Raw genomic sequence first — 15,249 nt, forward strand, 5'->3', positions numbered from 1 at the left:
ACCAATGACGCCTAAATTCGCAGTCGAGGCAGTTCATAGATATTTAATGGACATCAATAGACGTGCAATTCTCAATCAGCGGGCTGCTCCAATAGCACCGGAGGATCTCATCGAAATACCCTCCCGATTCCATGTTGCTTCTGTAGATGATTTAATAGATTTTGTTTATGGAGGTGATTTTACAGCTAGAGAAAACGGTACTAAGGCGATTCTTTGTCCAACAAATGCAGCAGTCGACATCATCAACGAAATAATCCTTCAACGGATAGCTGATACAGAATCGAGGACATATCTGAGCGAGGACGTATATCTAGGACAGGAGGATGACGATTTTTTGGCCCCCCTTGATCTTTTGAATTCCATCAATGCTCCTTCTCTACCCCCTCATGAATTAGTTCTAAAACGTGGAGCGATTGTTATGTTGCTTCGAAATTTGGATGTGGATGAAGGCGAATGTAATGGTTCACGATTGAGGATTATTCGATTAGGTCATCATATAATCGAATGCGAATTGTTAACAGGTCATAGGATAGGCGAGAGGTTGTTCCTGCCGAGAATAAAGATGAAGGCCCAAACTCCCATGTTACCAAAAGAGATACTGCGTTTTCAATTTCCTGTCAGGTTAGCTTACAGTATGACCATAAATAAATCCCAGGGGCAAACTTTAGATAGGGTTGGTATTTGTCTCAAACGCCCATGTTTCACTCATGGTCAGCTGTATGTAGCTTTTTCTAGAGTTGGCAGCGTTGAATGCGTCCGCATATTTATCGAAGATTCCGGAAAACAGGGCACTTTCAAATTCCGAGGAAAGAAACGTTTCACTAGAAATATTGTGTTCTCGAAAGTTCTTGATGAACTGACTCCTCACCGGCGGGAAATAATTCATTTGCCGGATCCCAATTCTGATGAAGAAGATGCAGCCGACAATGGGGAAATATCAGGTTTTGCAGGTCCTTCCTCTTCTAACATTCCTAATTCGAATTGCGAAAGTGATCCTACATCTCAGACGATGAGGATGACGTCTTTGAAAGGACTGCTCTTAAAATTCTCGGCGAGGTAGATGATGTCATGCAGGTTTCTAATGGTCTTTATAATGATGATAATGGTTGTGATGATTTTTGGAAAGGAGCTGTGCCATTCAGAACGGAGAGTGAACTGGAATCGGGAGCTGTGCCATTCAGAACGGAGAGTGAACTGGAATCGAGGGTTTCTGTTTTTGATCGTCCAGGAACGTCAGGCTTGAATTTACTACAACAATCAATATCACGGACAAGAGGCTATTCTACCGATTCTGACTGAGAATAACTATTAAGTTATAAGAATTAAGACGTTTATTTCATATTTTTCGAAAAAAAAATAATTTTACAGATATTTGATCATTTCTTTTCCTTGAAAATAATTTTTATTTCTTATCAAATATCTGTGGCAGTTTATGTTCGACAATAAACATATATAATCCGAATATTGTTTTGATTCAATAGTTAAATGCAATAAATTTTTAATCAGGCCTGTCAATCGGATTATATTCAATATAAACTGTCCGTGAGTGTCGTTTATAGGACGACTGTCTCACGCTGATGAGGTCAAAGAAGTCCGAAACAGTTTATATCATATTCAAATATCTGTTTGAATTGAAAGAGCCAATAACTAGCTGTGAATAAGGTACGTATATTTTATGAATTTCCATTTTGAAATACAACACGTAATGAAATCGATAAGATTTATATTTTGTAAGTTAATAATTAAATTGATTTTGAGTGAATTTTATACAATACACTATCAGTATATACAAAATCAAAACAATGAAATAAATTATAACAAAAAATATTATTTATTCTTCGATAGCGAAATAATAAAATTTTATAGGTATTATATTATAGAATTAATGCATTCAAATTTCATTTGCTTTTATATTTTGCTGATCATAATGATCGAATAGTGAATTGTTCAACTTATTCTCTGTCAATTGAAAGATCGTAATCGTATCAAATAAAGTTAAATATTTGTTAAATACGTTATTACTATTTGCCTATCTCGGATCCTCCGCCATTTTGCGTTTCCAAGTCGAATAAATTTGAATAAATAAAAGAACTTGATTGATATTTTCTAAATCTCCTATCTCTTGAAAAAAAATTTAAGATTAATTAATGAGTATAAGATAATTTGAACATCTCTGGACAAAATATTTCTATAATTCCTATAATTTCTTCGAAAATAACAAGAAAACGCATTAAAAAAAAAGTCATTATTGAAAATTCGAATAGTTCTCATTCGTTGATACATCCGCAGGACGAATGTTCATGAGTATTCGCAATATATAAAAAGTATTCCATGAAAAAATTTACTTTCTTCATTAATGAACTAACAATGAGCATAGAGAATATTCGTAACTAAAGATTTGATGGTGCGTCCGCAAAGCCCATTCAATGATTATAAATTAAATGAAATTACGAATAATACATATCCGATAGTGCGTCCGCAGGACGCATGTTAGTGAATATTCGTGATCTATAATGAATATAATTATTGAAAATATGAATTAATGAAAATGCAAATGAACACTCGAACGTGCGTCCACAGAACGCATATTTTTGAATATTATTGATATATGATAAATATTTGATAATATTGAGAAAAAAGAATATAAGAATTTATTCATAAAGTATTACATATCTCATATTCATTTAAACATGGATGATATTGATCGCATATGGCAACATTGAAAAATATAAATCTAGTGAATTTAAGTATACTAAATATTCGATAAAGCGTCCGCAGGACGCTTATTCATAACAATAGTGTAATATATTGAAGAACTGCGTCCGCAGGATACATTTCCTTTGATTTTCATAATATATTGAAAGGGTTACAATTTTATTCAGTAAGAATTGATGGAGAATTTAAAATACAGAAACAAAATAACGTTGATTTGCATAGTCACTGATGAAGTGATGAAAGATAAAAATCCGCAGAAAACATATTTTTTTTTTTTTGTTAATAATATTTCATCCAAAAATTTTTTTCCCATTCAAAAAACAACTCCGCTCAAAGATGGCTCTTGAAAAGAGCCCGCGCAACTTGTTCACCCGTTAATAGGGAACGTGAACTGGGTTTAGACCGACTCCTAAAAACTGAATACAACCTACCTACTGTTTTTTTTTTTCATCTGGTTAGATTAAGATTATATAATAATAATAATAATAATAATAATGCGGGTAGCGGTAGGAAATCCCTAGCGATTCACCTATCAGGAGAATTGAATCGACTCCTGCCAGGAGCTCCCTGACCCGGCAAGCCGTAACCTGTCGACGGGTCCCTGTCCAGGATAACGGACAAAGCCGTGTGGAGAGCAGCTCAAGAATTCTCCCACCGTAGCTCTGCGGATCGTAAAAAGCGATCAAAGGCCGTCTCCCCCACGACACGGAGGATACCCTTGAATGATGGTGAATTTAAGGAATAGAAATATAGAGCCGCTGCCTGAGGTTCGTCAGGGCGTGTCTGGAGCCGGCGCTGGACATGACAGTATGCGGGACGTCGGTGACAGAGTGCTAAAGAGATGGGCGTCTGTCGAACAAAATGCTAAGCCTCCATAATCTCAACATTCTAGGAGAAGAATAACACGAGTTTTTCCGACTGCTGAAGGTGCTGTGCAGGATACCCAACCAGCACTCACCCAAGCAGGTCTATCAAGAAGACGCATGAAATGGACAAGTTCGATAAATGAAACGATCATGCGCATATACTATGAAGTGACTAATATGGAAGAGGATAAAATAGGCTACCGGCAAAAGCTGTTTGCAGAATTCCACAGAAACTATCCCGAACTGCAAGTTTCTGAACAATGAGTAGCCGACCAATACCGGGTCATATTGAGAAATAAACTTATACCCGATGAGAGAAATAACACCATAAAAAATGAAGTCCAACTGAGGCTACAGAATAGGAACCTCACTAACAACGAAGTGACAATTGAAGAAAACTACGATTGTGCTGAAAACCAACACAACATCAATGCACAATTTAATACTGAGGAACAAAACAGCGGAGAATTGGCACTAGTAAGAGATGAGCAATGGCGGAATATACAAACTGCAACTATAGAAAACCGAGAAGAAAGTCGAAGAGATTTATTAGAGCAATTATCTGTTACAATGATTGAATATTTCATAGAATTCGAGGGTACTGATCCTCTTAAACGACCAATTCTTCCTAGAATTGGTCGGGGAAATTACGGGGATTTAATAGGAAAATTCGTCTGTCCACCAAATTTTCGACCAGTTTCTATTTCGACACCAGATTTTCAAATAAGAAATTTGACAGTGAGATTAGAAAAGAATGCCACTATAACAGATATGGTTATTTTTCGACAATTGAAAATAAACAGAATGAGAAGTCTCAGAATCTCATTGCCATCGTCTCAACTAAAATACGATGAATTGGAAACTCCAATAACCCTATAATCCCATGGCCAGACACACCATCCCCTTCAATAATAAGTTCAATGACGTCAACAACAAACAGAACTCAAAATCAACAATTACCAGCTACTGAAACAAGACACAGGCGCCGTAGACACGCAGAAGTTCCACATCGTGTCACGTATAGAAACGCCATTACCATAGAACAAGACGAATTGGAGACACTTTGCACCCGACCAAACTATTGTGGGACATTGACTGAATTATGTCCTTTTTGTGGAGCCTTATTTTTTACAAGAGAAAAAACGACCAGAGATAACGAATATACTGGCTGCTGCAATAGAGGAGCTTTTACAATACCAGCTCTGAGTGCATGTCCTCCCACGTTAAAAGATTTATACGTAGGAGATGGTCCTTTGGCTTCTCAATTCAGATCCCAAATAAGACTGATCAATAGTCTATTTGCAGTGGCATCCTTTAAAACATCGAGACCGATACCAGAGAGAAGGGGACAGGGTCATTGGTGTTTCACCATATGCGGTCAAATATACCATTTCATAAGCGGTATACCCAATTCACAGGATAAGGAGAACATCCAACTGAACCAGATTTATTTTTTGGACGTAGAAGAAGCTTTGGCCCGAAGAAATGCTTTTGCTGATGATAGAGTCGATCCAGCATTAATGAGATTGATGGAATCTATTCGGAGAACACATAATAGATATATAAAAGCTTATAAAACTATGGGAGATGAAATCCGACAAAGGAAAACACAAAATTTGGAGGTGGAAAATATAATAATAGGAATGACAAAAGAACCGGTCATAAATATTTTAGCTGCCCAACAAAATCAGAATTGGAGACCTGGACAGAGCGATATTGCAGCAATATTCGAGGGATCAGAACCTCCAATGAAGGTTGATTTGGTCGTCTATCCCCATAAGCCTGACGATCCTGATCCGATGAATCGACGTCAAGAATTGAAGCTCCTCAATCCTTTAGCCGACCCGATGGTGTATCCTCTATTATTCCCATGCGGCGATAATGGCTATTCCACCGGAATGAAATACAACATCAGAAGAGGCAGAACTGCTGGAAAAACTGTAACCATTCTCCAATACTATCGATTTAGGCTCTACGTCCGAGATGTATTTTCTTCCATTCACAACGGTGGTAAATTGTTCCAGCAGTATATTGTAGATGGCTGGGTAAAACACGAAATGAGTAGGCTGTGGTGGTTAAGACAGAATCAAAATGAATTCAGGAGAACAGCAGAAGAAACTCTACGAAGATTTAATCAGAACAGACAGAATGGGCATGTTGGTCGAGCTATCATCTTACCTTCCGGATTTCCAGGCGGTGACAGATACCGTCAAAGGCAGTATCTAGATGCAATGACTGTCGTAGCTAGATTTGGAAAACCTGATCTTTTCATAACCTTCACGTGCAATCCGAACTGGCCCGAAATTAAAAACAACCTCTTCAAACATCAGAAATGGGAAAATCGACCAGATTTGATTTGTAGAGTTTTTCAAATGAAACTGCTGGAATTCATTAACGACATCGTTCGAGATCAACTATATGGTGTCGTCATCAATAACCAATATGTAATTGAATTCCAAAAGAGGGGTCTACCACACGCCCATATCGTCGTCACATTCCATGAAGATGACAAATTGAAGGATGTTGAAATGGTCGACCGAATCATCAATGCCTATATTCCAGATAGAGAAAATCAACCCCTACTCTATCAGCGAGTTGCGGATTTTCATCTGCACCCTCCATGTGGCCGCATCAATCCGGAAGCTCCCTGTATGGCGGATGGTAAATGTACCAAGTATTACCCTAAATCATTCAGAGAAAAGACCTCATTATATGTTGGTCGTAATACGAGACCTGAATATAGAAGACCTGCCGATGGCAGAGAGATTTTTGTAGCTAAGTGGAACCGCCCCATCACAAATCGGAGAGTGGTACCTTATAATCCTCATGCTTTGGCCAAATATCAATGCCATATTAACTTTGAAGCCGTAGGTTCCCTACAAACCATCAAATATCTGCATAAATATATCAATAAAGGGCCAGATAATATTACTCTCTATGTAGATGAGGAAAACACGAATACAAGAGAGGGTCAACGCATCGATGAGATACAACAATTCATCGATAGCAGATATGTCAGTGGTATGGAGGCAACGTGGAGAACGTTCCAATTCAGAATGCATGGTCGCTCTCATTCTGTATTGGTTTTGCCGGTGCATTTACCAGGAGAAAGGGAAATCATTTACAACGAAGATGATGATGTCGGACAAATCCAACAAAGACTTGAAAAACCTTCCAAATTAGAGGCATGGTTTACGTTAAACAGATCAGACGTAAACGCAAGAAAATACAAATATGCCGAAATCCCTGAGCATTATGTATGGGATAATAAAAATGTTAAATGGTACCAACGCTCTCAGGTTAGCAAACAGATAGGATGTATGGTAGAGATAAGTCCATCTGAGGCACGCATCGAAAAATTCTTTTTACGAATACTCCCGAAGAGAATTAGAGGAGCTACGTCCTTTGGCGATCTGTTAACAACAGAAGATGGTTCCAGATGTGAGACTTTTAGAGAAGCTTGCCAAAAACGAAATTGGCTGATACAAAATGACAGCGAATATGAAAAGTGTCTGAGGGAAGCGGAACTTCATCACCATCCAAGAAAGTTCCGCAAATTATTCAGTTTGATTTGTTCAATAGCCATAGAAGATGAATTAGCACAATTAAAAAAATTGTGGCTTCTCTTCAGGAAATCCTTGATGGCAGACTTCAAACATAATGGAATGAGTACTCCTGACGCTGAAAGTGCATGTTTAAAAGAGCTGAACAAAAGAATATCACGAAGTCGACCAAGTATTTCGTTAGCTGATCTGGGAATAGTTCGCCTTTCTGAAGACAATCACGAATCCAGCTTTAGCGAGTCGTTCTCGAGCTAATATTTAGGTGCGCCCTCTCCCGGGGGTATTGTGTTTCGTCCCGAGATCGCTGGTGGACTCATCGGTTAGGCTATCCAGCGATCTCTGCCTAAGACACACCTTCCCACCCATCGGGTGAGAAGTGAATCGGTTGCTTTGCGTCGACCCCTATAAATACGCCGGGGCCGATGTTGTGTGGCGCATTACGACCATGGCGCCATCTCTGAGCAAACCGAGTCACTACACACCCCCTCACCAGTAACGAAGACCCTCCTGAGGAGGAGGTACGCAGGTGGTCCCAGGGGGGAGAGAGCGCTTGCGTGCTGTGATGACGAAAAAACGAGGCTCGGCGTGCCATCGGCTCCAGCCTCCGATGGACACCCCAGCAGCCGTAACGTTGAGCGGGGCAGTGAGTCGCCTCTGCGCTCCAACGCCGCAGCCTTCCGTCATCACGTCGGGGTCACCAATTTAGCGAGTCGTTCTCGAGCTAATATTTAGGTGCGCCCTCTCCCGGGGGTATTGTGAATGTAGGATTTCACGTATGCCTACTTATGCGTTTCGTCCCTGGCACACACACCGGACTCATCAGTGTGACTTTGGTATATTCGTGTGTGCCGTGTCACAGACGCTTGGGGAATTTTTTATTATCGGGAGCCGCCGGGACTCGAACCCGGCACCTCGTCGTATCTCGGGTGAGTGAGTCTACACCCTAACCTTTAGGCCAACGAGTGCTGGTGTTTATTGTTGCTATGTGGAGCTTTATGAGAAGCCGCCACATGACTCCCTCCCCAGTGACGGAGGAACGAAACTTATGCGTGTTACGAGGTCATCGGTGCAGCCGGGTGATTGCCGCCTAATCAGAGCTGCACCTCGCGGCATCGTACGGACGGGGAATGCCGCCTATTCACGTCCGGCATACCGCGGCAGACCAAGGAGCACGTATTGCACGTCATGGGAATGGGCGTCTAGAGTTTCGTTGGAAATTGCAGATAAATGGGAGCTATGCATCGACCTTCTGCTTTCCAGGACACATCGTTAAGATGGCCATTCCCATCACGTCGGGCTTGCATGCTGTGACGACGGAAACACGAGGCTCGGCGTGCCATCGGTTCTAGTGTCCGATGGACACTCCAGTAGCCGTAACGTTGAGCGGGGCAGTGAGTCGCCTCTGCGCTCCAACGCCGCAGTTTTCCGCCATCACGTCGGGGTCACCAATGTAGGATTTCACGTATGCCTACTTATGCGTTTCGTCCCTGGCACACACACCGGACTCATCAGTGTGACTTTGGTATAATTGTGTGTGCCGTGTCACAGACGCTTGGGGAATTTATTATTATCGGGAGCCGCCGGGATTCGAACCCGGGACCTTTGTCGTATCTCGGTGCGTGAGTCGACCTCTTAACGTCTAGGCTACCGAATGCTGTGTATATATTGTTGCTATGTGGAGCTTTATGAGAAGCCGCCACATGACTCCCTCCCCAGTGACGGAGGAACGAAACTTATGCGTGTTACGAGGTCATCGGTGCAGCCGGGTGATTGCCGCCTAATCAGAGCTGCACCTCGCGGCATCGTACGGACGGGGAATGCCGCCTATTCACGTCCGGCATACCGCGGCAGACCAAGGAGCACGTATTGCACGTCATGGGAATGGGCGTCTAGAGTTTCGTTGGAAATTGCAGATAAATGGGAGCTATGCATCGACCTTCTGCTTTCCAGGACACATCGTTAAGATGGCCATTCCCATCACGTCGGGCTTGCATGCTGTGACGACGGAAACACGAGGCTCGGCGTGCCATCGGTTCTAGTGTCCGATGGACACTCCAGTAGCCGTAACGTTGAGCGGGGCAGTGAGTCGCCTCTGCGCTCCAACGCCGCAGTTTTCCGCCATCACGTCGGGGTCACCAATGTAGGATTTCACGTATGCCTACTTATGCGTTTCGTCCCTGGCACACACACCGGACTCATCAGTGTGACTTTGGTATAATTGTGTGTGCCGTGTCACAGACGCTTGGGGAATTTATTATTATCGGGAGCCGCCGGGATTCGAACCCGGGACCTTTGTCGTATCTCGGTGCGTGAGTCTACCTCTTAACGTCTAGGCTACCGAATGCTGTGTATATATTGTTGCTATGTGGAGCTTTATGATAAGCCGCCACATGACTCCCTCCCCAGTGACGGAGGAACGAAACTTATGCGTGTTACGAGGTCATCGGTGCAGCCGGGTGATTGCCGCCTAATCAGAGCTGCACCTCGCGGCATCGTACGGACGGGGAATGCCGCCTATTCACGTCCGGCATACCGCGGCAGACCAAGGAGCACGTATTGCACGTCATGGGAATGGGCGTCTAGAGTTTCGTTGGAAATTGCAGATAAATGGGAGCTATGGATCGACCTTCTGCTTTCCAGGACACATCGTTAAGATGGCCATTCCCATCACGTCGGGCTTGCATGCTGTGACGACGGAAACACGAGGCTCGGCGTGCCATCGGCTCTAGTGTCCGATGGACACCCCAGTAGCCGTAACGTTGAGCGGGGCAGTGGGTCGCCTCTGCGCTCCAACGCCGCAGTTTTCCGCCATCACGTCGGAGTCACCAATGTAGGATTTCACGTATGCCTACTTATGCGTTTCGTCCCTGGCACACACACCGGACTCATCAGTGTGACTTTGGTATAATTGTGTGTGCCGTGTCACAGACGCTTGGGGAATTTATTATTATCGGGAGCCGCCGGGATTCGAACCCGGGACCTTTGTCGTATCTCGGTGCGTGAGTCTACCTCTTAACGTCTAGGCTACCGAATGCTGTGTATATATTGTTGCTATGTGGAGCTTTATGATAAGCCGCCACACAGCGATACCGATGAACGAACTGAAGAGCCAACAACATCTTCAAGAGAAGAGGAGTATTCACGGGAGATTTATAAAATTTCTGCATTAAATAAGGACCAAAAAGTGGTGTTCCTGAGGGTATTGAAGGCCTGTGCGAGAAAATCCAAATTTTTAATACCTCTGGAGATTTATGAAGAACTAGGCGATGATGTCAGTGCCGAACAAATAGCAGAGCGAACGAACGAGAACGTTTTTTACCTGGACGGTCCTGGCGGAACAGGCAAGACTTTTTTATATAATACTCTAATTACAGTCCTCAATGATGTTTTAGGTGAAAGTACAGCAGCAGTTGCATGGACAGGAATTGCGGCCAATATTTTGAAAGGAGGTACAACTGTTCACAGGTCCTTTAGATTACCTCTCACTCTTTCCGATGAAACAAGTTGTGGTTATGACTTGCAATCCTCTCAGTCGATTTTTTTCAGAGACAAGGTCGCTTTGAATCTGGGATGAAGCACCAATGACGCCTAAATTCGCAGTCGAGGCAGTTCATAGATATTTAATGGACATCAATAGACGTGCTGAACCTTTTGGAATAAAATGCGTTCTGTTTGGTGGTGATTTCAGACAAATTCTTCCTGTTGTTTTAGGTGCCCATCGAATCGATGGTATAGCACAATGTCTGAAATCCAGTTTTCTATGAGATTCCTTCACGAAATTGAAATTGTCTCAAAATATGAGAGTCCAACGACAACCAGATATGGCGGCAGCAGTTTATGCAGATCTAGGTGGTATCTCTTTTTCATCTTGGTTATTGAAATTGGGTGAAGGTTCTCTATCGAATGCAATTCTCAATCAGCGGGCTGCTCCAATAGCACCGGAGGATCTCATCGAAATACCCTCCCGATTCCATGTTGCTTCTGTAGATGATTTAATAGATTTTGTTTATGGAGGTGATTTTACAGCTAAAGAAAACGGTACTAAGGCGATTCTTTGTCCAACAAATGCAGCAGTCGACATCATCAACGAAATAATCCTTCAACGGATAGCTGATACAGAATCGAGGACATATCTGAGCGAGGACGTATATCTAGGACAGGAGGATGACGATTTTTTGGCCCCCCTTGATCTTTTGAATTCCATCAATGCTCCTTCTCTACCCCCTCATGAATTAGTTCTAAAACGTGGAGCAATTGTTATGTTGCTTCGAAATTTGGATGTGGATGAAGGCGAATGTAATGGTTCACGATTGAGGATTATTCGATTAGGTCATCATATCACGGACAAGAGGCTATTCTACCGATTCTGACTGAGAATAACTATTAAGTTATAAGAATTAAGACGTTTATTTCATATTTTTCGAAAAAAAAATAATTTTACAGATATTTGATCATTTCTTTTCTTTGAAAATAATTTTTATTTCTTATCAAATATCTGTGGCTGTTTATGTTCGACAATAAACATATATAATCCGAATATTGTTTTGATTCAATAGTTAAATGCAATAAATTTTTAATCAGGCCTGTCAATCGGATTATATTCAATATAAACTGTCCGTGAGTGTCGTTTATAGGACGACTGTCTCACGCTGATGAGGTCAAAGAAGTCCGAAACAGTTTATATCATATTCAAATATCTGTTTGAATTGAAAGAGCCAATAACTAGCTGTGAATAAGGTACGTATATTTTATGAATTTCCATTTTGAAATACAACACGTAATGAAATCGATAAGATTTATATTTTGTAAGTTAATAATTAAATTGATTTTGAGTGAATTTTATACAATACACTATCAGTATATACAAAATCAAAACAATGAAATAAATTATAACAAAACATATTATTTATTCTTCGATAGCGAAATAATAAAATTTTATAGGTATTATATTATAGAATTAATGCATTCAAATTTCATTTGCTTTTATATTTTGCTGATCATAATGATCGAATAGTGAATTGTTCAACTTATTCTCTGTCAATTGAAAGATCGTAATCGTATCAAATAAAGTTAAATATTTGTTAAATACGTTATTACTATTTGCCTATCTCGGATCCTCCGCCATTTTGCGTTTCCAAGTCGAATAAATTTAAATAAATAAAAGAACTTGATTGATATTTTCTAAATCTCCTATCTCTTGAAAAAAAATTTAATATTGATTAATGAGTATAAGACAATTTGAACATCTCTGGAAAAAATATTTCTATAATTCCTATAATTTCTTCGAAAATAACAAGAAAACGCATTAAAAAAAAAGTCATTATTGAAAATTCGAATAGTTCTCATTCGTTGATACATCCGCAGGACGAATGTTCATGAGTATTCGCAATATATAAAAAGTATTCCATGAAAAAATTTACTTTCTTCATTAATGAACTAACAATGAGCATAGAGAATATTCGTAACTAAAGATTTGATGGTGCGTCCGCAAAGCGCATTCAATGATTATAAATTAAATGAAATTACGAATAATACATATCCGATAGTGCGTCCGCAGGACGCATGTTAGTGAATATTCGTGATCTATAATGAATATAATTATTGAAAATATGAATTAATGAAAATGCAAATGAACACTCGAACGTGCGTCCACAGGACGCATATTTTTGAATATTATTGATATATGATAAATATTTGATAATATTGAGAAAAAAGAATATAAGAATTTATTCATAAAGTATTACATATCTCATATTCATTTAAACATGGATGATATTGATCGCATATGGCAACATTGAAAAATATAAATCAAGTGAATTTAAGTATACTAAATATTCGATAAAGCGTCCGCAGGACGCTTATTCATAACAATAGTGTAATATATTGAAGAACTGCGTCCGCAGGATACATTTCCTTTGATTTTCATAATATATTGAAAGAGTTACAATTTTATTCAGTAAGAATTGATGGAGAATTTAAAATACAGAAACAAAATAACGTTGATTTGCATAGTCACTGATGAAGTGATGAAAGATAAAAATCCGCAGAAAACATATTTTTTTTTTTTGTTAATAATATTTCATCCAAAAATTTTTTTCCCATTCAAAAAACAATTCCGCTCAAAGATGGCTCTTGGAAAGTGCCCGCGCAACTTGTTCACCCGTTAATAGGGAACGTGAACTGGGTTTAGACCGACTCCTAAAAACTGAATACAACCTACCTACTGTTTTTTTTTTCATCTGGTTAGATTAAGATTATATAATAATAATGCGGGTAGCGGTAGGAAATCCCTAGCGATTCACCTATCAGGAGAATTGAATCGACTCCTGCCCACCGCAGATTCCAGGAGCTCCCTGACTCGGCAAGCCGTAACCTGTCGAAGGGTCCCTGTCCAGGATAACGGACAAAGCCGTGTGGAGAGCAGCTCAAGAATTCTCCCACCGTAGCTCTGCGGATCGTAAAAAGCGATCAAAGGCCGTCTCCCCCACGACACGGAGGATACCCTTGAATAATGGTGAATTTAAGGAATAGAAATATAGAGCCGCTGCCTGAGGTTCGTCAGGGCGTGTCTGGAGCCGGCGCTGGACATGACAGTATGCGGGACGTCGGTGACAGAGTGCTAAAGAGATGGGCGTCTGTCGAACAAAATGCTAAGCCTCCATAATCTCAACATTCTAGGAGAAGAATAACACGAGTTTTTCCGACTGCTGAAGGTGCTGTGCAGGATCCCCAACCAGCACTCACCCAAGCAGGTCTATCAAGAAGACGCATGAAATGGACAAGTTCGATAAATGAAACGATCATGCGCATATACTATGAAGTGACTAATATGGAAGAGGATAAAATAGGCTACCGGCAAAAGCTGTTTGCAGAATTCCACAGAAACTATCCCGAACTGCAAGTTTCTGAACAATGAGTAGCCGACCAATACCGGGTCATATTGAGAAATAAACTTATACCCGATGAGAGACTTAACACCATAAAAAATGAAGTCCAACTGAGGCTACAGAATAGGAACCTCACTAACAACGAAGTGACAATTGAAGAAAACTACGATTGTGCTGAAAACCAACACAACATCAATGCACAATTTAATACTGAGGAACAAAACAGCGGAGAATTGGCACTAGTAAGAGATGAGCAATGGCGGAATATACAAACTGCAACTATGGAAAACCGAGAAGAAAGTCGAAGAGATTTATTAGAGCAATTATCTGTTACAATGAATAAATATTTCATAGAATTCGAGGGTACTGATCCTCTTAAACGACCAATTCTTCCTAGACTGAAGACATCGAAAAAACTCTCACATATTCTGCACATAATGAACAAAGAAATAATTCCACCGTTTTTTTTGAATGACCAAAACCTAGAGTCATTGCATTTTATTACCTACTGTGCAGCCTCTACAATATCAGCAGTGCTCGGTGTGAAGCCAAAACCTAGAATTGAGTAACCAGCACAGAAAAAACAGCATACTAAACCACATTGGCAAAATAGGCTAGAAGCAAAAGTACATAGCCTCCGACAAGATAGAGGAAGGTTAACACAATTTGAAAAAGGTTCTCCGTCGAGAAAACTACAAAAAATAGTGGATGCAATTATGGATCGCCATAGGCGACATGCAAACTATGACGCCAACAAAAAAAGTGCTCAAGAAACTCTAGGTACAATCAAACAAAAATTAAGTGTATACTTTGAACGACTGAGAAGATACAATGAGAGCTATAAACGAAAACATGACAATATGATTTTTGAAAACTCCGAAAAGAAATTTTATAGAATGCTTAATGAACAAACGTCAACAAAATTAGGGAGTCCTCCAAGCGCCGAAGATATTGATAGTTTTTGGACCGATCAACTGTCAACACCAACTCCTTTCAACTCCAAAGCGCGTTGGATAAGAACAGAGGAGAAATCATGTGAGACCATTGAAAGTATGCCACATAGTATAATAACGTCTGAAGAACTACAGGAAATATTGAAGAACACTCACAATTGGAAATCTCCAGGCCCAGATGGAATTCACAACTTCTGGTTGAAGAAGTTTTGGTGTCTGCACGGCAGGCTAGTCGAATACAATAATAGTACAAATAACATAATAC

General features: G+C 40.5%; 3 protein-coding genes across 3 annotated transcripts; all 3 read left to right on the forward strand.

Annotated features, from left to right (window-relative positions):
- Positions 1 to 4: 4 nt before the first annotated feature.
- On the forward strand, positions 5 to 1,060 carry LOC123686573. Its single transcript, XM_045626803.1, has one exon. The coding sequence runs from the start codon at positions 5 to 7 to the stop codon at positions 1,058 to 1,060; it is 1,056 nt and encodes a 351-aa protein (XP_045482759.1).
- Positions 1,061 to 4,501: 3,441 nt separating this feature from the next.
- LOC123686574 lies at positions 4,502 to 7,399 on the forward strand. The gene has a single exon (XM_045626804.1). It carries the CDS (start codon positions 4,502 to 4,504, stop codon positions 7,397 to 7,399), a length of 2,898 nt encoding a protein of 965 aa, XP_045482760.1.
- A 3,566-nt stretch (positions 7,400 to 10,965) lies between these two features.
- LOC123686575 lies at positions 10,966 to 11,514 on the forward strand. Its single transcript, XM_045626805.1, has one exon. It carries the CDS (start codon positions 10,966 to 10,968, stop codon positions 11,512 to 11,514), a length of 549 nt encoding a protein of 182 aa, XP_045482761.1.
- Positions 11,515 to 15,249: the final 3,735 nt, after the last annotated feature.

The sequence above is a fragment of the Harmonia axyridis genome, chromosome X (genome assembly GCF_914767665.1).
Source record: "Harmonia axyridis chromosome X, icHarAxyr1.1, whole genome shotgun sequence".
NCBI classification, from domain to species: Eukaryota; Metazoa; Arthropoda; class Insecta; order Coleoptera; family Coccinellidae; genus Harmonia; species Harmonia axyridis.

Bases quoted from the DNA above. Each gene is read 5' to 3' on its own strand.
- LOC123686573 (XM_045626803.1), top strand. From the start codon at position 5: ATGACGCCTAAATTCGCAGTCGAGGCAGTTCATAGATATTTAATGGAC.
- LOC123686574 (XM_045626804.1), top strand. From the start codon at position 4,502: ATGACGTCAACAACAAACAGAACTCAAAATCAACAATTACCAGCTACT.
- LOC123686575 (XM_045626805.1), top strand. From the start codon at position 10,966: ATGGCGGCAGCAGTTTATGCAGATCTAGGTGGTATCTCTTTTTCATCT.